Genomic DNA, 23,729 nt, shown 5'->3' with positions numbered 1-23,729 from the left:
AGCGGGCAGCAAAGTTTTACTGACATGTTTGATCACTTCAGTGGATCACCTTTGGGAGTTGTCATTTAGTCCTTAAATTGAAGAGGATCAAGAAGATAATGAACTCCGGAAACAAGCTCTTCTGAAAAATGGTGTTTTGAATCCTTCTTCCTCCCTCTGTGCACATTGCAAAGAGGTACATGGGTAGGAAGAACCAGGGTAACCTCATGCTGTTGAAGATCAGGTTTCTGACAGTCACCAGCAAAAACTCTCTGGCCTAGGACTATCTGCACAAGTCAAAAACCAGCAGTGAAAAGAAAATAAACTTGCCACAGCTAATAGTCATATGAATCTTCACTGTACTTCTCTGGGAATGCAAACAGGAGAAGCCAAGAGAAATCTGATTCAGAATAAATTTCTGCCCCTTGAAGCTATTCCCCAAACACTTCCTTTCTTTGCCATGGGAAAAGAAAAGAAGCAAAGAAAATCCCCTCCCACCATGTTCCAAGAGAATAGGGTCCTCTCAGCTCTTTGTACTCACAGCCTTGTTTGTTATCAGTCGTGGTTCAGACTGATAGTCAGAGTTCCCACGGGCTCTCCAAGATCAATTATCCCACCTGGGAACAAAGCATCTGGGAATCCCTTATCTCACACTTCAGAAGTGAGAGCAGGAAGCATCCCAACCCCGGCACAGGGGCAGGTGAGGATGCTCCAGCAGCATTTGAGGTTTGAATACCAAACATCAGACACGTTCTAATAAAGACATTTGGATTGCAATGCAGGATTTTTCTTTCTTTGCTGCACTGATAACTACACGCTGTTTGCCTTCAGGGTGCTTGTATGGGTGCAGCACCGTGTTGGCAGAAATATCCTCTCTCCAGGAAAGACCAGCCAAAAAAGCCAGCATTTGCAAGGATAGGATACAGAGAAGTATACCCCCTCCCTGGAGGATAAGCTATGTAAATATGAAGGGAAAAATATTTCCCTCCACACAACAATATATCCTTGCCCCACAGTGCCAAGGGACTGAACTTAATCACTAGTCCTCAGAGCAGAGGCAAAACTCCAAGCCACAGGACTGTGGTGGTGTAGATGGAATACATCCCCCGAGACAACAGATCACTGAAGAGATAAAGCACATCATGGCCTCAGAGTGACAAGATTGCTATCGCAGCCTGTGCCTCCTTACTATTTCCAACCTTCAGCACAGACCTGTGATGCCTTTCCAGGATTAGCCTACTTCCAAAGCTAAAGAAAGCATCTCTTAATTTACAGCCTGTTAATTATTTAACACCATAACTGCATTAATTATTTGAGGGAGCCTTTGGACTATACTGGTATTCTAGAGGTGCAGTGTACACGGAACATCACACAGGACTCAAGAGCATGTACAGAGTGAAGCCATGCATGGCACCAGACTTAACCAGAACACATTTTAGGTGTGTAAACATTTTGGTCCAATACCCAGAAGCATTAAAACCATATGATACATATTGCCTATACTTTTCTAATACTGTTTTTTTTTTTTTTTTAAACCCACTTCCAAGATTCCCATGAATGGCCATTATAATCAAATGGTGATAATTTCTATATATGGCTTCAAATAATGGAAATATACAAAACGGAACTAAAGTCAAATCAGTTCTGGACCCTGATGCTTTGCATTCAGTTGCAAATGCAACAGAGTGAGCTGTAACTTCTTGTGGTTAAAACCCAGCTCTAAAATACACTTTTTAGGACACTAACTGAAATCCAGCAGAAAAGAAAGTTTGTTAACAGAAACTTGTAAATATGGTTTTTAAACTTTAGTATCAGAGTCACTGTTTTGCTAACTGCATCATTTTCATCACCTCTGCACACTTTTGTTTCCCAAATCGAAAAGGTATTTTGCAATAGGGGAGGAGACAGAGCTACCAGGCAATGATGAACACTACTGGCTTATAATTTATTACCGCTAATGATCCTCAGCTATTCACCCTGAATTACTCTTCTAAAGGCAGAGCTGTTAAAAGTAATGGGTATCAGCTTCAGCACAGAATAATGAGGACACTTAAAAAAAAAAGTATATAAACAGCTGAAGTATGTGCCAGCTATGCAGGAAGAGGAAGCGATTTGCTGTGCTCTAATTGGATGGGCAGTAGACCTGCAGCATAAATAAGTCACAGACACACATTTATCAAGCTGGAGGAAAACTAACAGGTATAAGAGCAGAGCACCTCACAACCAATCATCCAGCCCACTTTCAGTGACTTACTTTCCCTCCGATCCATAGCTGTTCATGCTGTCCTCAATGGATTCATGGCTGGCCTGGCGCACGGTCCGGCTGGGCATTTCCACAGCCAGCCCTGTTTCTGTGCTCCTTTGGATGGCTCCTTTGAGTCTCCGACCATCCCCATCTAGAAGCAAAAGAGAAGGGACAGTTGGCCATTGTGCTCAGAGCCCTTTGCTATAACAGAGTAAAGGAAAAGCAGAGAAGGCCTTCCAGAAGATTAGCCTGGCAGCACTTTGCTCTCACACTGTGTTCTGCTACTCAGCCTTGTCAACTGCTCCCAGCCATCTCTGGAACAAAGCCCAACATCCAGCAAGCCAGTGCCCAGTAGATACTCAAAATATACATGCCACCCTACCTACCTCAAGCACTTGTACCAATGAATTATGCACTGAGTCCAAGTGCATACAGGCACGCAAGATGGCTCTATGCACAGAGCTACCCAACTCATGAGGACAAGCAACAATACCCACAGGCAGACAGAGCTGTGAAGTGTGACTGAGCATCAACACACCTCCTAAGCCCCCCCAGCAGCTACCTGTGAGGAGCAGCACAGAGCCACAGCTCCATGTCAGTGGGGAAAGAGAAGGCCAGGCAACAGGAGGGGAGCTGAAGGCAGGAGCCATCCCAGATGGACAAAAGGGGAATAGAGGGGCACAGCCAAAACAGTCCCCAATGTCAGCACTTGGGATCAACAGGGAAACCCCACAGAGAGCACCATTCCCACTGCACGTTCCCTGGGTCAGAGCATGGGGAATTAAGGAGGTTCTCTTCCCCCCTGGGTGCAGCCTTCAGAGGCTCAGCCCTCTGAAATTAACAGCTGCTATTTTCATCCTTCTTCTCTAGCAGACTGTTTCATAGAACAAACCACGTTATGTAATGAACATGTAATGAATATCACTACTATTAATTGCTTTAGCTGGTGCTAGAAAGCTCCAACCCTCATCCCACGTTCAGGATTCATCCTGCACCACATCAGCTCCAAGTCTTCTGAACCAAGCAAAATATCTAAGTCCATTCAAAAGTGTCCATCTGCTAACCAGGATTCATGCAACAAATCCCCAACCCACCAACACAGAATTTCTCTTGTCTTACTTTTTGCTATCACTGCAGCAGGCGGATGGCACCAAGGAGGGAATGCAACATTGCCAAGTCACAGCGCTCTCAGAAACCCACTGGGTTCTCAGCACCCCCCTCAAAAGAAATGATGTAGCTACTCGGTCTGGAGATAAATATCCCCAGATATTTAAAAGAATAAGCCATTCCCAACTACTGTAGAGAGACACAAGGATATCTGTAAGGACCCCTCTAAAAGATGCACAACACTTGTTTGTGTAGCAAGCTGACCTAAAAGCATTTTTCTTTGGGTCTCAGTCTAACAGGCATTTCCATAACAATAAGCAAGGTATCAGAATACTTCTAATCCTAGTTCTCCTATCTCACCTGCCACTAAATGCAAAGAGAAGTTTGGGCTTTTTCAGATAAACTCAGCCTTAAAGCCCCTTTTCTTCCAGTATCCCGAGGTTTCCAGCTGGGTGAGCATGTTGGCCCCAGGGCTCTGTACCAGCTGCCATCCCCACATATGGTGCTGCATGGGCACGCACGTCCCCACGGGCTGACAGAATAGAATATATATGTTTTGTGTCAATGTTAACTACAGTTTGTATTGTTTGCCTGCCTACAGCAATGCATGGAGCGTATTGTATAAATCAGGAAGTCACAAATGTGAAACAGATATTTTTTAAAGAGCTTGCAAACTCCAAACCTTCAGGCAACAACATTAATACAGGCATCAGCAAAAGCAAAGCCTAAACAGCCTTCCGTATTTCCCCAGCTGCTGCAGAAATGATCCCTTTGATGCTCCTTCTACAAGCCCTGTATGTTTTGCTTCAGACCCCCAATGGGGTTTCTAGGTTCCCTTCAGAGTGCACCCCACAGCCTTCAGTCCCCTTCAGTCAGGAGAGAAGAGCAGGATCAGAAATGACATACCCAGAAAAGAGTTATTGCAGAATTAGAACAGTTACGTGCACATCCGCGCTGCTTGTCTGCAGGCTGAAAACCTTTCAGAGGCAAAGGTCACCTGCCCTGGTCAATGCAGAGAGGCAGAGCTGTGCCTCCTCCCTCAGGTGAAGCCCTGTGCTTTGCATATTGCACGGGTAGATGACAAAACCCCATAGTGCTGCCTGGCAAAACCACTCATCTTCATTGTTACAAGAATGGTATTGTGATTTCTGCAGCACATCTAGATTTATTCCCTGCACCTTTTCCAATTAAGCAGTGAACACGGAGGGTTGTGCAGCAGAGCAAGTGCACAGGGTAGCATTCAGCTGAAGAGCAGATTCAGGTACAGAATGACCTTGAGAAGGAGAAATGTCCTGCTCAAGTCACCAGGCTGACGGCACCCAGCACCACAGGGATGCAAGGAGCCAGAAGGGCCCAGCAGACCCTTTGCCAAGCTGGCTGTGCTGGCAGCTGCTTCCATTTCGCTACTTCATGCTCTGCTCAGCCAAACAATTTACATTTATCTAAAGAATATCCTCTATAGAGGTATCCACTCCAGACTGGGAGATAGAGAGACGCAGTATCTGCCGCTTGCCTGTGCAGCCTATTTTACTGCTTGATATTTAAAGATGCGACTGAAGTTTGCCTGGCTCCAGCTCTCAGCCATCAGCTTTTTAATGCCCTTCCCCACCACGAGGGCTGCTTTGTGTTCTCACTAGAAAGGCTCTTCTGCAGCATAATCAAGTCATCTCTCAATCTTTTTTGACAAGTTAAACAGACCGAGCTCTTTATGTTTCTCATGCGCTGGCATTTTTTCCCTCCTGCCCTTGAATCATTTTAATGACCTTCCCAGCTTTTAAACACCCTTTAGAGAACAAGCTCACAGAACTGGAGCCTGCATTTGATCACATGATAAAATGAACAGAGGTAAAATTCAGCTGGTGCTCTCATCTTGGCTGCTGCTGTTCGCATCTCCCCAGATCACAGTGAGCTCTTAGCAGGGCAGCACAGCTCACATGGATGCTGGGCACTCTGTGCCTGTCCTGCTGTTACAACCCTGCAGAACATAACATTAAGAAATATGTAACAAACAAAAAAAAACCCACTTATTTTAATGGAAACAACTCAGTAAACTGTCCATAGGGCTCTATACAACTCTCCTACTCTCAGTACTACTTACCTTGGTAACATGCACATCACCTGTGAACTTAATAAGGTTTATATATATGTTTGCTCTAAACCAAATGGAAATGCTGAACAGCAGCAGATCTTTAACATGCCTCCTGTCTTAGAGGATTTTCCTTGCCAAGTGCTTTCTGAGCACTGAAGAACGTTTGTGGTCTATTTACCACTTCCACATTTTTAGGGTCATGTTGTTCTAGGACATAACCCTTACATATGCATCACATTACCCATAACCTGCTTCTACTATAATGAGGGGAAAAAGGTCTGAAAAGACCCATTTTTCCTCAATCCTTCTTGATTTACATTAATTATATTCCTGTCATTTTGTTCCTTATTAATTAAACCTTATTATCATGATCCTCCTAGTTCTGTCTAGGCTTGACATCAGACCACCAAACCACAAGTTTCTCCTAAATGATGGATGGAGAGGTGACCACACAGCATGGCATCCGTTGTAGCATCTTCTTCCTTAAACACATTTTTGCTTGCGAACTGCACTGAGGCATCTCAAGGATGATGGAGATCCTGTAATACAGCTGACCACCACCTAGAGCTGTACGTGCCTTCATCTTGGAGGTGGGAAATACAGTAGAACAGTCCCTGTCTGTCTGTCCTCCAAGGAAACAGAAACCACCTCTCACCCTCTCTTCCATATCACCTAATGCAACTCATTAAAGCCCTTTCTCTATGCAATCGACTGATCTCAGCGCTTGGAAAACATCAAGTCTTGCAAATCTACACAAGTTCTGCAATAGCTCATTCCAAGGTCATGATTACATAATTAGTGCTATCACCCAGGATTACAGCACAATAGCTGGTTACTGAGCTGACACTTGAGGGACAGTGTGCCCCTTCCACTATCCTTATGTCACCTCTCATCACCTCCCCACTGCTTCCTTTTCCCCCACCCAGGTGCTTGGTATCTTCCTTCTCTTTCCAGTTTGTTTTTCATTTTCTCCTCTGTTTGCTGAACGCTACCAACGCAAAAAGCATGATGTATGTGCTAACGGCCCTCCCACACTTTAGAATTAATTGCTATTGATTTAACCCTTAGATTAGGAATTGACTGAATTTCAACTCCATCAGCTTTGCTTCTAAATTAACCAGCTGCTTCCATGCACAGAACACACTGGAGCCAAAGCACATGACCCAAAAGCACCAGTGAGGCCACCCAATACACCTTACACATCCATCAGAACAGCCTGGTCGGCTTTTTTGCCTTCCCAAACTTGGATTGTAATGGGGGGGAGGGGGCGAATGGAAATCAGGAAGGGAAATCAGCTGGACGCTGACTTGCAGGTTGCATTTGCTCCTATTGCAAATCTCTGGACAAAATAATAGCCCATCCTTTCCCAGTGGGACCAGTCCAAACCTGAGCAAAGAGGATGCATTTCTACTCACATTCCTACCCACGCCAAGCAGCATGCATCGATCTGCATCCCTGCGTGCTGCAGGATATTGACCTGAGAGCACTCAGTTCTCTGCTTTCACACCTGGGTTTCTGAGCAAACAAAGTAAGGTGTGGGTTCAAAGCAACGCTTACACAGCATTGAGAACTGACAGCCCCAGCAGGGGCATCAAGAAAAACCCATGTGAAAGAGGTGATGCACCCTTTGGAGCCTGCCATGGATCACATACAAGAAGAGATGAGCAGCAGAGTTCTGCGGAGATGAGAGGAAAAATGAGACAGCAGCGTGTCTGCTGCATCCATGGCTGAAACACGGCCCTGCGAGCTGTTCCATCTTTCACTGCCACCAGCTTCACACTTAAGGTCAAAAGCTAAGAGTGAGTTCTTTCTTCCTCATGGAGGTTTACACCAGGGATAACATAAGTCAGTCTGGGGCTGAAAAAGGAAAGCCACCGTGCACCCTTCTGGAAGTCTCACCTGCTGAGATCAGGAAGAAGGGTCCCGAGTCCAGCTGCTGCCCTTTGGCACATCTCTGGGCATACAGCAAAGGACTCAGGGATGGGGGACCTTCACAGCCCACGAGCTTCTGCTGAACCACCGACCACAGCCAGCTCTGAGATTAATAAAACAACGGCACTGTTCAGAACAAAAGAAAAAAAATCCACTCCAATCCAAGCACAAACATCCAACATCTGTGCAGCACAGCAGGCACTGAGCACAGTGGCTGCACCTGTTGGGTATGCCCTGCAGGCCCTGTACATGGGTGTTAGTTTGGAGCAAGCCAGGCTGCTCTCCTACCGCTGCAGAAGAAAGATATAAGCGCTGGATTGTCGGCAGCTTAACGAGATGAACTCAATCTCATCATGCCTGGCAAGCTCTAACATCCTGCCAAGTATTCCCAACGCCGACATCCTAATGGAGTGTGAATTATGAGCACCTAAAGAGAAGCAGTTTGTACTGAGCTCCAGAACATGCCAGACTATCATCACAGCCTGAGTAATCCACCAGAAATGACAGAAAATGGCTGGGGATAAACAGGGGCACTAATCAGGCTGCTTGCTTCATTCCCCTTGCCCTACTTTCAGCTGCTATCCAAGTTACACCCTTCTTACCAAACGAAGCAGAAAAATCTTCCATGGGGCCGGAAATATATTTTAACACATTACTTCTTAATCTGTGTAGATTAAGTAAATCCACACGGCTGGAAAAGGACATTCACTCTTCCCTCTCCTATCCCAGTATTTGCCCCTGGCTTTTCTCCCCCCACTCCAACAGGCACTGACTGCACCCTGCCCAGACTACGACCAGTAAAACCCGCTCTCCCCACCATGGTCTTCAGGAGGTCCAGCACCAGCAAGATTCTTATCCCCAACTGCAGATCGAGTGGAGCACCACTAAACCTCTGGTTTATGTCCTGCCTTCCTGAGATCCATTTGCAAATTTTCGCCTAGGAAAATAACTTATTCTGCTCCATTTGAGGTTAAAAACTAACATGCAGTTTCCACGATGTTATTTTTAATGATTTGACCTTTATGGAAAATTCATCTGCGTAAGAAAGAATTCAATGGCCAAAATTCTTATTTACAGATTTCTGATGAAAGAATTCTGTAAAATTCAACAAATTGCACGTAGGCAGGAAAATGTGAGATTTTCTCCTTCGCTGACAGAAGAGACAAAGCGAAGAAACCAGAAGGGGAACATATCTACCCCACTTCCAATGGCTTTTAAGGAGACTTGTTTTTACTATGGTAAAGCCTTACATATTTCACCACTAAAGAAAGAAAGACTACCATCAGACTATGAAAACTCATCATTTCTTCCAGCGTATTTCATGGCAGCTGCTTGCAGCAAGACCTGACTCCTCAGAGTCCTTTCCGTAGGTCTCTATTTGTTCGCAACTGGAGAATCCAAACAGCTTTGTCTGATGGCTGGTTCTTTGCTTTCCTAAGAAAATAGAACACGTGGCTTCCTCTTCCCCCAGTCTGCCATGCTTTGCAGGAAAGAGTCTGATTAAATGAAGAATCCACATGCATACAGAACATTCACTGCTGTAACAATTCCTCAACAGCCAATGAGACCCCAGCACTTCCCTGCCTGCAGGCCCAGCTCTTCAGGGACAGAGAAGCAGAGGGCGGATGATGCTGCAGCTCTCAGACATGCCCCCAGCCTTCCCATACCTCGTTCTCCTTAATCATTCAAGTGAAGACTGATTAATTTTAAAAAAATCCTTACTATGGCATTTATAACGCAATAAACTTCACATACATACATTGGCACAGCAATGAGGGGATCCATTCTTTCCACTTCTTGGATTTCTGTGGTCTAAGAGCCACCCAGAGTTTAACTGTCCCTCTTTGGCACACACTCAGCCCCCATGCTCAGCTACCCAAGTGCACTCTGAGACCAGGTGGGCTGAGCTGTTGAGCTTGGAGAACATGTATGGGCAGCAGGTAACAAAAAACATCACAAATTATCTAACCACCATATGGTAATGTTTATTATTCCCTATTAAATTCGTATGCTGCAGCTGACATTTTCCTCTGACTGTTTTAAGGCAATGTTTTTTAAGTTCAAAACCTAAAACTTTGCAAGCTATGAGATTTGGGCATGGGGAAAATAGGAAAGGCCAAGAGGTGAGTGGCTATAGTTTGCCCACCAGGGTCACGCCAGAGCTTTCCTGCTGTTATTTCACAAGGAGGGCCAGGGGCAGAGATCTGTGTCCCTGCCCTTGGAAGTCCTCCAGCAGCCCAACCAAGTTATAAAGGCCAGGTCGGGATTTCTTCTTAATTACAAGAGTGTTGAACCAGAGCACTGTCCCAATTCTGCCATCCATCTTAAACTATTAATAACTCCTTATGAGGACGTTGCTTAAGTCCATGGTCTGAAATATGAATGAGCCTGAGCTGCAGAAAACCTCTCAATTTAGAAGAGGATCAAGAAAATGAGGTGACTTCACACACACACACAAAAAAAAAAACCAGCTAGAAAGCATCACTATAAGAGAAGGATGGCATGAGATGAAAGAGCCGCCTTGCCCACGCTTCACTACACCAGGGAGCTCTGCAAGACACTGTTCTGCCCTTCCTGAGTCCTCAGGGCACATAAAGTTTAGTTTTGGTACAGACTAAATTCAGAGGAAAGAACTGACAAGCCCAGGGGTCTTAACAGGATTTTTTCCTTCTCCTTCTGTCCTACTGAAGTTCTTCTAAGAACAAGCCACTTTGTCAAACCCATACATGCATAAGCATGGTGAGCAATGGTCTTGACACAATGAGTCATATTATCATTTGTTCCTTTATTATAAACAATCAAGAGCATAACCACATTTCTTTAGCAGGCATGAAGCCACAGAACCCTAAAGTCATTCAGAAACTGGAATCATGGCGCAGAATCACACTTAGAATAGCATTTGATTTGTGTTCAGCTTGGGCTGTAATTACTTCATATTTCCTTGCGGAAATGAATGATCAAATTCACAAGAAGTTGACTTTAATTATACACACTGTCTAATAACTTGCGTCCATTTGGAAGCAATTATTTGATCCACCGTGGAAGCAGAGAGAGGGAGAAGATGCTCTGGTTACCAGAAGGGTCAAACAACCCCAGGCATTCAGCTTTTCGTTTCAGTTGCATCACCTGATACTGCCACGTGCATCAGGCTTCAGCAAAGGTGCTTTCATGCAATATCTGCAGTGAGTGCTGAGGGAAGTGAGAAGGCCAACACATTTTCCTTTCTAATTCTACACACTGCTTTGACTCCAGTAAGGTCATCCTTGGTAGGTCCACAACCATCAGTGCCTGCTGTGCCAGGCAGCCGCCACACACCCCATAAGGGATTACCTCAACACAACTCAAGGCCCCATCTCTGCCCACCATGGCCAAGACTACCAGCTGCAGGCTGCTGGAAGAAGGGGGGTCAGACTTCCCAGGCCTGGACCAGCCATCACAGTGCAAACTCCTGCTGCAACATAAGCAATTCACGGTTACTTCAATCTAAGCAGCCAAAGCCCCAGGTGACAGCACCAGGTCAGCAGCCCTGTCAATCACACTGCTTTGACAGGCATCTCCAAATGGTGACCAGTCAGCCAGCAACCACAGAGAAGCAGTACTCAGTAGCAAGAATTGGGACACTGACATCTCATTAGCTGGCTCCTAACAAACATATGAATAACAAAAATAATAAGTCAGGCAAAATCTTTCTCACCCTGAACTTAGAGAGATGCACACTGACCTACTGAAACTCTCCCACAGACAAACAAGGCAGACATACAGCTGCCTCACTCATCTGTCTTTTGCATGCACAGGGGGAGCACGCAAAATAAAGATCCTCGATCTGAATTACCCAATGGCACATAACTCAGCAGCAAGTTCAGCAGAAGCCCATGATTTATGCTAAGTGTATTTTGTAGGAGCAGGGATGGACGAAGTACTGTAGAGCACCTTGCTGATTCCTCTCTCCTGACCTGAGGAGCAGAAATGAGAACAGCTGATGGAGAAATACAAAAGAGGTAACACTGGTGATAATGCCAGTGACATTTTTGCAGACAACACTAACAGGAAGTACATGTTACAGAGCAATATGCATTTCTATTTAGAGGGAAGGAAAATTGCAACATGGGAACTTAAGGTATGCAAGCAACAACTGCTCAGAAGAGAACACTCCACATTAACTTTGCTTACGGAGCACCTATGTCTGCACAACGTGCCTCACAGATCTATATTTATTTTTTCCTATATATTCTCACACTCACAGACTGGGCTGATGTAAAAGGCCTTGGGATTTCTTGATGTGGGCACTGGCTGGGCCAAGGGAGGAGGTAGGAGCACCTCATGCACCATGAAGAATGAGCTTCAGAGACCCCAGGTCCCAGTGTGTTTACAGTCCCCAGTCATGACTAAGCAGCACAAAGCAAATCTAAGACCAAATGTGCCCCCTTCCTCCTGCTCTCCCTCATCCTCCTGCAGAGCCACACATTCAGGGCTCCATTTCCCTGGTGACAAAAAGGAGCATCACATCAGCCTTCTCTCCACCAAGCAGTGTGTAGAAATGTGCCACTTTTCTTTTCCCTCCTGTCTTTTGTCACTAGGGAAGAAGGCTGAACTCAGAACTTACCACTCAGCAAAGATGGAAATAGATATCCATTACTTTTATTTAAAAATTGAAGTATCTTTGGAGCCTTTAAGCTTGTCCAGAGATAGCTAGCGTGTAAGGGATTCTAATTCATTAAGTTAAAAAAAGCCGTGCTGAAGTTCACCTTTAAAGATAAATTATACAATTTGAGGAGTTTGGGGAAAAACGCAGCTCATAAATTTAAAATCTGTATTGTAGATTCTGTTAATAATCTCTTTTGAAAAGCATTAGAAATGAAGATTACAAATTTAATAATGTAACACGGGAGGAATTATCCTCCTCCCCACATAAAAAGGCAATTTGTTCTTGCCTATAAATTGACTTTCTATTAGCGTCATTAAAACCAGCATAATGTGCTAAAATTAGGGTCTGCCCCACCGTGGCTCTGTGGCAACCCACAGCCAAGAACTTCTCATCCCAACAATTCAAAAGAACACTAAGGAGGCGAGATGGGCCTCCTTCCATTCAGCCACAGCACTGAGCAGTCAGGTCATGGTGCTCAGACTGCAACAGAGTCAATGCTACTTAAGCTGCTCCCACATTGCCCTTCCCTGCAGCTCACACAATGGTTCCACGCATGCCCAGTGTGGTCTCCATGCTCCATCCATCCATGCCCAATGCAATGGAACCCTTCCAACCCACAGAACACCCACTCCTACCCAAGGTGCTTCTGTCCAATTCCACACGGTCCTGTATGTAGCTGTCACTGCCCACACAGAACTCACTCAGTAGGACTAAACTCTATGTTCAAGGAGCTCCTCAAACAGGCAATTGCATACAAACAGCTCCATTGACAAATATTAGAACTGTACTGTTGGGTCCCCACTGTCCCATATCCCGCAGCACCACGTCTAAGTTACTGATGGGTTACAACATTTCAGTAACAAAAGAAACCTATTTGCCACTTCTCATCATCAGTACCAATCCATCTTACCCAGCTGCACAATCTGAGCTCAGAGAAATGCATTTATAATACTTGCTGGTAGTTCTCACCTTCGTGTTCATGAATTGTCCCAAGCCTTCAAAGCAAAGCAGCCAGCATTTGATTGAGTCCTGAGGAGCAATGCTGCTCAGCATGCCCAGGAGGTGCCCTGTTAGCAGCAGGCTGGCATGCTGAATCAGCCTGGGTCCTTTGAGTGCTAATGGATGGCTGTGACAAGACATGCTCTGCGATGAGCTGCTTCTTAGGCTGCTGGATGACTCACTGCGTGCAGTCATTAATACTTGCTTAAAAACTTCCCATCTACCTTAATGCTCAAAGAAGTTCAGTGGTTGGAATAATGGCAGAAAATGAATGATGAGGAGACTTGCAATAAGCAAAGAACCCATTTGCAAGTCTGACACATGCACAGAGAGCACTTTGAAATCTCCACCACCCCTGGATTTGCCTTGCAGACAAAGCAATCACTGGGTCACAACACATGCAGATGTTGGATGTGCACCTTGTCCTTGGCCTACTTACAGACAAGCACAGTATTTTGCTCTTGCTCTGCTACCCACTGCAACCAGAGTCAGCTATAAGACCATATTTGATTTGGAAGTCCCTATTAAATGGTAGTTCTGTGGATCCATAAACAACTGTCACATCTTTCTGATATCCTGCAAGCCACATTCCTTCTCCAAACGTCCTTCCGTGGTATCCCTTCTCCTCAAAAATTTTCCTTTACCAAACAGCTGCCCTTTGAACATTACACAATATTTGTCTTTCATTTTCTACTACAGATACGTGACTTTCTCCCTTGCATTTTACTGTCATCTAAAACAACTTTCCACTCCAGAATCTCCCCCGCCTTTGCACAGCTGCCTAATGAACCCAAAGTGTGACATTTTGTTCTTCACAGGGAGGCATAAGGGAAGCTGGAATTCACTGCTGTGAGATGAACTAGAAAACACCGAAGGCAGCAAGCCCTTCCCACCAGCCAGCCCCAACACCCTCAGCAGCACCCACCATACATTGCAAGTACACTGCTTGTACTCGGCTATCAATAACTCCACTAACCAAATCTAAATGTCAGCTTTATGAAGCACAGACAAGATTCTGTAAGCAAGAGAGTGCCCCAAAGCCAGAGACATCCTATCCTCATTTTTGATACTGAGTTTCCTACTCCTACCTGGCTACTCGGATGCATCTGTCATAAAACTCTCATGGATGTGATCCATGATCTAAGTGGATGTAAATCCTAGAAAGACTTTCCAGAACACTTCAAAACCTCCTCTGATGTCACCCAAACAGACCAGCATTGGTCACCATTTCGTTCAGAAATTCTAGCAAACAAATCCACGTACTGAAAGCAAAGATAATATAGGACAATAAAGGAGGAATGAAGACCAAAGAAGTCTGAAGGGTTTATTTTTACCAAGTAATCAATACCTTCTGGCAGCTTTCCTCCTGCTCTAATGATGCCAGTGGCAGTGCCAGTAACCTAGGGCAGGTTTGGTGCACTGCTCTACAAACATTATCGAAGTAGCAGTATTTACTTCAGGAGGGTAAAAGGAAAGAAAGGACAATTAGAACTTCAACAGCATCCTGTGACAGGGTGAGTGCTGGGAAGACATTCCAAGGGACAGAGGCAGGGATTAGGAGCTCTGGTTTCTGTATCTCCCAACCACGCTGTCCCTCCAGGAGCAGCCCCATGGAAATGGGGTGCTGTTCACACAAGATGTGCTCACACCTGCAGTCTGTGCTCAACACACCCCTTGCTTTCACTCTGCACTGGTGCTCCTTGTAACAGTTCTACTGACATGCCTAGGCTGAAAGTCCAGTGAAAACCCGAAATAGAAAATGCTGCACCTCATCTCTTCCTTACAACATGTCAAGCAATGACATCAGTTGTCATCATTACCCCTTTGTAATCATTTTGGATACTCTCATAGAACTGTTTCCCTTCTTCATTGAAGTGAAGAGGCAGATGACAGGTAGATGACAGCAACCTATTTACTGCTCCTGAACTCAGTTTATACACCCAGCCCTGCACAAGAGGCTGCTGAGATTTCTCACATATATAGTCCTTGGGATCTATTCTTCTCCCATGGCTGGCTATTCCCATAACCTCCCACTGCAATGCAGCACAGGCAGACACCTCCAGGAGAGAACTGAACTCTTTAAATCCTTCTTGCCATAAGCAAAAGCATCCTGCATTGACAGCTGTCTTACAATGGAAAGGTTTTCTTATGGAAAGCATTATAAACAGACCATCCTTAGATAATTTCCCCCCACATTTGTGTGTAACAAACACAGAACTATATTCAAAGACCCCAATTGTAAAGCAGGTGTGTGACAAACACATTTCTCAGGCAGTCACCTGTCCCAAAAGGACAGAACACATCCATACTGACAAATATGTAGCTGGTTATCTTCCAAGATTCAGGTTCCTCAAATACACTCTGATGGCACAACTGACAGGACAAAGTCACTGCAGACACCATTTTGAGCACTAATTACATACAGTGGCTGCAGCCCATTTTCACCTCACAGCCCGGCTTCTGACACACCACAAATGAAAGGTTAAGGAATATTAACAACCATTTTTTCCATAATAGCCAAGGCTGTGTGCTCAGCTCCCTCAGCTGCACTCAAAGTGTCCTTAACTTCAGTGCTTCTAATGAAAAAATTAGGTCAGCCGCAAATCTTCGGTCAAGCATCTCAATATGATGGGATGGCACTCTGAGTTGCCATTGGCTTGCACTGATTGGATACCAATCTCGACCTTTAAGACACAAAACAATACAACAGTCATTTTCAGACCTGCTCTTCTGTGTCTTAAAGGACACAGCAGAGTCAGGAAGTGCAGAAAAGAGAACCTTCACATTTTGTTCCAAGTCCTCAACAGTGTATTTGCTAAATTCAAGCCAGAGCTCAGCACCTCCTTGAAAATCCAAATTAAGAATCAGTGACAAGAAACCAGAGACAAAATCCAGCCCCAGATCAGGCAGTACATCGTGCGCTTTGTCACATCTGCTATAAGACTAAGTTAAAGCTACCCCCGATTCCTTAGAGTTCCCTCAATGCTTCCTATTACACCACCATGGGAGATGCATCTTTCCAGGCTCTTTTTGCACACACAACATGGTTTTCCAGCACTAAGCAAACAATTCCAGTACAGACATACTTCCCTCACGCCCCCAAAGCCACCAGTTAACAAATGTGATTCCAGGCAGTTTGGAAGCACCCATCTCTAAGATGTGAACAGGGTCTAACCCCAAAGTCAGTGTCGATACAGATCCACTTGTGGAGCCTTCTGAACACAATATTGTCTATTACTTTGGGGCAGCCATTACAGAGTCACAATATTTAGTCAACCTTTTTACTTCTACAGTCATTAATCATGCACCATTTAACTACTGGTTTGTCATTTACTCTCCTAATCCTTTTCAAATCTTCCTGCTTATTTTCACATCTTTTTTTAATCCTATTCTACGCGTCCTGTTAATTATATTCCTTCACTGTCATAGGCTGCTACAACAGACACGCTGAGCCAGAGGTGGTTTCATCACTTGATGGCTTATACATCCAATGAAGAGCTGCTGCTGCGATATATTAAATAAAGTGATGTTACTGAAGATCACAAAGTATACTTGATTAACTGGACAGCTACTTCACACCCTACAGAAGGGAGGGTGAAAGACCCTTTAGTGTTGTACTCAAAGACAATGTTTCCAGCCTCACAAAGAACAATAAACATTGCTCCTTTGCTTTCAAAGGGCTGTTATGTGCCGTTCCTGCTGGTCTCAGGGGACTCCCAGCCTCTAGAAGAGGGCACATATGACCAGCCTAAAAGTTGGAGGCTGGCAAAAGCAGAGATGGATCCAAGTGATAGATGTCAAAAACGAGTGATGGATGAATGAGACAAAAGCAGACATCACCTGAAAATTTAAACCCAGTTGAATTATTCATGGCAAAAAGGAAGAGAAGGGGCAGCGTGACGTATATAATAGAGAAGGAGCTGAGGGAAACAGAGGACTGCTGGGAATAGCAGCAGAGTGGCTTTCAGAGGTACCCAGAGCATTACATAGACCAAAGTGTGCAGGTCCACAGCTTTACTCTCTGCTCCCTCTTTGGAGGGGAGGCTGCAGGTCCCCTCACAGCACCCAGCCCAATGAATACACGCCCTCCTGACCCCCCAGTTTTCATTTCATTTCACCTCTGAATCTTGACCTTTCATGCCAGCGATGCAAAGCTTAACATGGCGCATACGGAGTGCAGAGAGGCTACAAGACAAACCGCTTCCTTCTTCCTGGGGCAGTTAGCAAGCGCTGGTGAGGAACCTGCTGCGAATTTAACACCTACAAAAGATGGCAGGAAGTACTCAACACCTCCACCTCCCCACCACCACCTGGGAGGTGAGCTCACACCCAGAACAGGCTCAAAGGGAGCTGAACCCAGAGCTCTACGCAGCCCAGAGCCCATTACATACAATTTGCCAGAACTGTGCTTCTAATCGAATCCAGCGTTCAATGACAAACCATGGAGAACCAAAACCCCCCCAGAACAACACTGTCCTATTTGGGTAGTTGCTGGACAGCTTCCACTTGTGGCCACAGCATTTTTCTTGCAAACAGCCAAGCATGTTTGTGTGTAACCCCATTAGATTAGCTCCTAATTAATTGAGGAGTGTCAATCAGACCTCAAGCTTTTCCTTCCACCAGTAAGACCTACTGAAAGTGATAAAGAGGAATTATTATGCATAACACCTGCAAGAACTTGCTGTAAACACATTTGGCAACACAGAGGGGGTTCCTTTATGGCACCAACCATTTTTATCCATACCTAATATTTTCAGGTTTTCAAACGGTTGTCAGCGTGTTTGTAGAGACTGTTAATGAAGCTCATTGCTAAATGCAGTTACAATTCTGTAGCTATTAATACAACGTGACATCAGTTAATGTCAGCTTCCTAGTGAATCACAGTTGCAAACTTGTAGGTGTTCGATAGCTGGTTGTCAAGTTGAAATAGAACATTGTTAAATATAAGCCAAGTCTGTCCTAGTTCTTCAGCTCTTTTCCCCTTTTCTCACTGCCGCCTTAGTGGACTGAATTCCTGCAGGTCTGCAGAGATAAGCACAGGAAAATTAAGGGGAAAAACAGGTCGACTATTAGACCGCTCGGATCAGCAAGTTTTAATGTGTTTGCTTTTGACTGCAATTTCCTCTCAAATCTGAAAACTGTAAGAGCTTAAGCTCAATGAATCCTTTACATCTGAACCTTGCAAGGTTTACTCATATCAAGATGTTACACTTTTTTTCTTTCTTATAAACTGAAATAAAACTCTGAGAACGTTTCTGAACTCCAGCGTTTAACAGGAGAGCCAGCAGAGTCCAGCCTTCAAACCATTCACTGAATGTCAGTGACACAAGCAGAACATTTTTGTATTGATGAACCCACATACAACAAAACAATCTTAACAATACAGAAGCCTCAGTAGTTATTAACAAACATTCCACCATGGGGTCCAATCAACCCTTCAAGATTCACTTTGTCCCTCAAAAATGCAGCCAGGACCCTCCATAGCTCTCTGCAAGGTCAGTCTTTAGGCTCCGGGGAAAGGTGTTGAGGGAAATAAACAGTTTTATAAATTCCAGGAGATTAAGCAAAATGATGGCCTAAAACAAAGACTTCCTGACTTGCACAGGAAGCCTGTCCTAGAAGCTCGCTGTCTCTGCAGCAGATGGCTGCAGCGAACAGACTGTGAAAATAGAGTCAAATTCACCAACTAAAATGGGCTGTGGATAATTCGCCCGGTATTATTCCTAGAGCATAGAGCCAAATTTTGCCTTAACCGACCATCCAACATTTCATGGGGCTCTAGTAGGTGAGCCAGGAAGCACAGAGACAAAAATAGGATGCAGTGAAAGACATCCAGCACAGTGCCATGGTGGAGGCACTTGGCTTGGGCTGCGTCTTGGGAAAAACAGAGCTACGGACTTACAGAGCAGCAAGAGCATTTCTGCAGGCACAGAGCAGACAGGTGACAGGAACAGACTCCTGATATGAGGCAGAAGCTACGAATTGACTTGAAACAGATTAAAAATAAAGTTTATAGAAAGATAACTTGGGTCTCTGGCATGGCTCGAGCAGAGCCCTGTGCCAAACAAGAGAGCTGAGAATTACTGCTGTAAAACTGTCCAAAGAGATGTTCGCAAGTCAAGTTCTTCCCTTATGTTCAACCTGTACTTCCTCAGATCTTCCATTCATCCTCTCATTTCCTTCAGTTGGTTCTACCAGCTGATAGAATCACAAACCAGAACTTCATCTTACATGACCACTTCATGCTATGGCAGCAGTGTGAGCACAGCCTTGCTGCACACACACACATACACCAAAGCTAATCACTCCCATCCCCAGCTATGATCACCCACAGCTCATGCCTTTGAGGCAGGTGAATCATTAGGTAAGTGGCTGCCTCTATCTGTGCAATTTTCAGATGTTGCTCATGCACAATAACTAAACCAAGCCTGCTATACTTCCAAGTGTCAAACAGAAGTGGAAAATAGCAGCGGTGAAATGGCTGCTGACTGCCATATAGAAATACCCTTACCTTTATAGTTTCTTGCCAAGCCTCTAGCTTATCAATAAAACATTGAGAACAGCTCTCTTTGTGTCAAGGGAAAGGAGCCAATAAACATGTGTTGTCTGCTCAGTGAAAAAAATCCATGATGCTAATTTTGGAAAACATCACCTGGCAGAAACATATAAATACAGAAAGAAAAGGGGAAAAAACAGGCTGGCAATACTGTGAATCCTAGTGGGACACTGTTACTGCAGAGGCAGCAGCAAGTATTTATAGGCAGCCCAAAACCACTGCCAGAGACAGGAATGGAAGCAGGAGACAGAGTATGAGGCCCCACAGAGCCCTGCTGCTCAGGAACAGTCCCAGGTCGACAGCATCTGCAGCACAGGATGAATTACAAGAGAGTCACTGTGTTACACAAGGGAACACTTGCCTTATTTAAGAGACCCTAAAGATCACAGAGCATTATGCCCACTGTCAGCCCCATAGCTACCAGCAGTCCCTGCAGAAACATGTACTATTAGCAGTATGGCATTCCTAAGGACCCAGATGGAGAAAGCGAGCACAACGATGACAGTGAGCACTGACACCACCACATGAGAGCGAGTGTCATGGGATGCTAACGTTGCCATGGCAATGTCCTCATACCGTGTAACATTTTGACACTGTCTGTTTTCGGGGAAGCAGCAAGGATGTGGCAGCCTGCAGAACCTGCACGGAACGGCTGCTAGAGCTTCACCACGGTTCCTGCTGCAGCCAGCAGCCAATTCCGGCTGCCTGGCGATTGGACATTGACCAATCTGGCAGCTCCGCTTTTTAAAATGCAGGAGGAAGCTTTTAAACAGAAACAGCTCCATAAATCACTCCAACTGAATATGCAGGCTGCCAGGCTGAGCCTGCACACCTACTTTCGGCATTTCTTACCCCAGATTCCAGACAGCATTCTCAGTGATTGTCCATCAACTTCTTTGAGTCACAGAACTCAAACAAACTCAGCCCACAGCTCAGCCTGGCTGTGTGCACTGATTTAATACCTCGGCCTTTCTACTCACATGGAAACAAGAACCCCAGGTCCTAAGGGATGTAGCTGTGGGTTATGTGATTCCCAAAGGCAGATGTACGTGGATCACCCAGACAAGGTACAAAAACCAGTGAGTTTTCTGAGAAGCACATCCCAAAATTATCTCTGACCAAGTGGGAAACATAACACTGGGGCAGCAACTCATTTTGTTGCTTTTGTCTCGTGTTAAGGGGGGGAGCAACGGACTGCAATCAAACCTTAAAGTCAGTCTGGAGCACTACCTACCTGTACCATAAGTTTAACAAACACCAGCACAAAGGTAAAAGGGCTGTACAGAACCAATGCGGAGCAACTGCTCCGATCCTGTGAGCCACCAGTGGGACTTCACAGCAGTGAACAAAAGCAGAGAAAGCTGTTGGGTCTTGTTTGCCATGACAGAGCTATCCAGGAACGAGCTGACTCCAACAGCTGAGGTCTAATGGGCACGAAAAAGAGGAAAAGCCTTTTTATTTGTGTTCCTGACAATGTGATTAAAAAACAAAATATGGATATAAAGCAATAACCCTTAAATCTTGATTCAAGTTATCCCAACTCTTTGCTAGTGCTGTGATGTCATGTATTGAACCAAGAAAGGAAAGGTAAATAATAGAAATAATAGTTAAAAAATAAAACACCATCCACCCACACAATCCTTCCAAAATGCTGAGAAGTGCTAAATGAGGAGCTGGTTTTCCAACAACAACAAAATCTTAATCTTCTCAAATATCTTGACTGCAGCACAATTAATGTGTTTGCTGCCCAGGGGGCAGGATAAGTTCCCAGCTATCTGTAAATACACAGGGTACTGGTGGGCAGCTGGCAAGAGCCCCACATCCATGGAGCAGGTTTGGGCAGCTGCAGAGAGGGACAAAACCACGTGTGGGAGACCACAGCCTCCTCAATCAGACCTGTCACCAATGCAGACTTGTTAACTACGGTTACCTTTATTCCAACTATTAACTGCAAATCACACCTCACAGCCCCCTGAACTGAGTGTTGCACTAGGAAGGTAGGGAGCAAAGAGAGAGAGAAAAAGAAAAGACAAATCCCCATGCACTGGGGGCAATAGGTTTCCAAAGATGCTGCAGTTCACCTTTGGACACTCAGTTATAGAGCTGTACTTCAACTGCCAAAACCATCCTCAAAACATTTCAGCATTCCCTGAGGACAAAGCACTTATTACAGCCATTTATCCCATCCTTCAAGTCCTACATTCCAGTAGCACAGCTCTTGCTCAGTGACAGATGCGGAATCCAGAGTGATGCTGACGAGATAAAACAGTTCACTCTTCCAAATCAGTAAGAGGAAATCCAGTAGAGAAAGCTGGATGTAGCTCCATGTAGAAAGCTGCAACTTCTCAATGTGGAAACCATTAGATGCACCAATGTCACAAAGCAACCGAGCAGACAGGCAACGATCCTGAAATCTAAAAGTAGTAGGGAATTGCATCTGAAACAGGAGCCAGGAACGACAGGCCTGCAAACACCACATGCATCTTGGGGTGCTGTACCCCAAGTGTGGAGCTGACAACCCCCCTCTGCCAGCAGCCCTCAGTCACCAGGCTGTTCTGTGCAAAAATCAAATCCAACTTGGCTAGACCAAAATGCCAAAGGCTGAAAAACAAGGGAGAGGGATGAGACAGCAGTTGTCATCATTACAGTTGTTTCCTGATTATTAGCACAGGGCAGAACAGTTGTGCGATGCTCCAAAGCCAGAAGTGATCCGCTGTTTCCCATGTCACTGGGAGCAACACAACAATAACTCTTAATTTCCAGGATGATCTAGTCTACATTGTAGTCAAAAGTATCCTCCTAAGAAGGAATCCTCAATGGGAAGCTGACACAAGTATCCCCTCAAGGACAGCCTGTATCCCACACCCCTAAGAGTAACGAGGTGCTGACATGAGTGTGAATTCCCCTTACTCCAAGTAGTTCTAACACAGATGTCAAATTCAGCACTGAACACATTCTGCTCTCCAAAGCGTTGAGCACTTGAATGTTTAGCTGGTTGTATGAGCTCTTTGCGTGATGGAAGGTGACACAATGCTAATGGAATGAAGCTGAAATATGAATTATCTGCCACAGTGACTTCAGTGTGGCTGGATTTGGTTAAAAAGTTGGGCTGCTGAGCTTTGCCTTATTCCTATATGAAGTAAGGCTGGATCAGGGCTCCCCAGGCTTCATATGCACGCAGTCTTGCAAAAGCAAAACAAAAGATAACAAAAGCAGATCCAAGAAAGCATGGCTTGGGAATTAAAGCAGAGCCTAATTTGTGCATACCATCAGCAGACAATTAAAGCAATGGCCCCCACAGAGGCATCACTCGTGCTGCACGATCCCTGTTTTGACACGCATTCCCATACATGTAGCATAGTTCTACCCTCATCCAGAGCACAAAGCCAAGCCCTCCAAGGACCATCATTGCATAGATGGGCATTGCATTCAAAGCCTGTTGAGCAGCACTGGACTAGAAAGTCTTATTCAAACATGCAAACGGAGCTTGGTGGCAGATGTCTGAGGGGGAAGAAGAGCAGAGGGGATGGTGGGGCTGGGACACCCATGTAAAGCACATCTCAGCACCCTACTGAAATGTGGAGGCAGCTTAGAGACCACTTCCTCAATGAAAACATTCACATTCCTAATCCAACCAAGGCACTCAAATCCAAGCAGATAGTGCTTCAGAATCTAATTGCACAGATAAATTATTTCTTAAAACAACTGCTCCAATGAAATCTAATTGCTCCCATACACAAAGCAGATACATATGTTCTGTCAAACACAAATGCTGAAGCAAAGCAGTTACAGCATTTCACGACTTGTCCCGATGTAGGAATCTGACAGAGTAAAGCCTTTCTTTTAGCCCGGAGAACAGAGTGCTTTTGAATTAATAAATGTTGCATTAGAATTAATTTCACATGAAATAGAAGCAGTAAGGAAACAGTTCTCCCAGGCAGAAAGCTTTTCAGGGACACACTCTTCCACTTAGAGTAAATTGACAGCAAAATAAAGGAAAGAGATATCCTTCCCCTGTGGCTGGCGGGATGGCATCCAGGCAGCCCTGCACAGCGCTGCACACAGGGCTGGTGTGTACAGCATCCTCAGAGCACCTGCAGCACGTGTCAGACCTTCTCATCCGAGGGATGGAGGTGACATCAATATTTCCCATGACTCCAGGTGTGTGATGCAACAA

At 45.0% G+C, this 23,729-nt stretch overlaps 1 protein-coding gene across 2 annotated transcripts in view; it reads right to left on the bottom strand.

Annotated features, from left to right (window-relative positions):
- The window catches only part of RIMS4 (regulating synaptic membrane exocytosis 4), a 49,096-nt gene that overhangs the window by 19,556 nt on the left and 5,811 nt on the right, over positions 1-23,729 (bottom strand). For both annotated transcript variants that reach the window (XR_014935952.1, XM_015881677.3), the window contains exon 2: positions 2,234-2,375. Coding sequence is in view for 1 of the 2 variants with exons in the window: in XM_015881677.3 (XP_015737163.1) it covers positions 2,234-2,375 (142 nt within the window). In the remaining variant the exon portion in view is untranslated. The remainder of the gene's footprint in view (positions 1-2,233; positions 2,376-23,729) is intronic.

The sequence above is a fragment of the Coturnix japonica genome, chromosome 19, assembly GCF_054131305.1.
Source record: "Coturnix japonica strain WE chromosome 19, WE-NBRP24, whole genome shotgun sequence".
In the NCBI taxonomy this organism is placed as follows: domain Eukaryota; kingdom Metazoa; phylum Chordata; class Aves; order Galliformes; family Phasianidae; genus Coturnix; species Coturnix japonica.
Note: the sequence above shows the minus strand (reverse complement) of the source record. Positions and strands in the feature narration are given on the sequence as shown.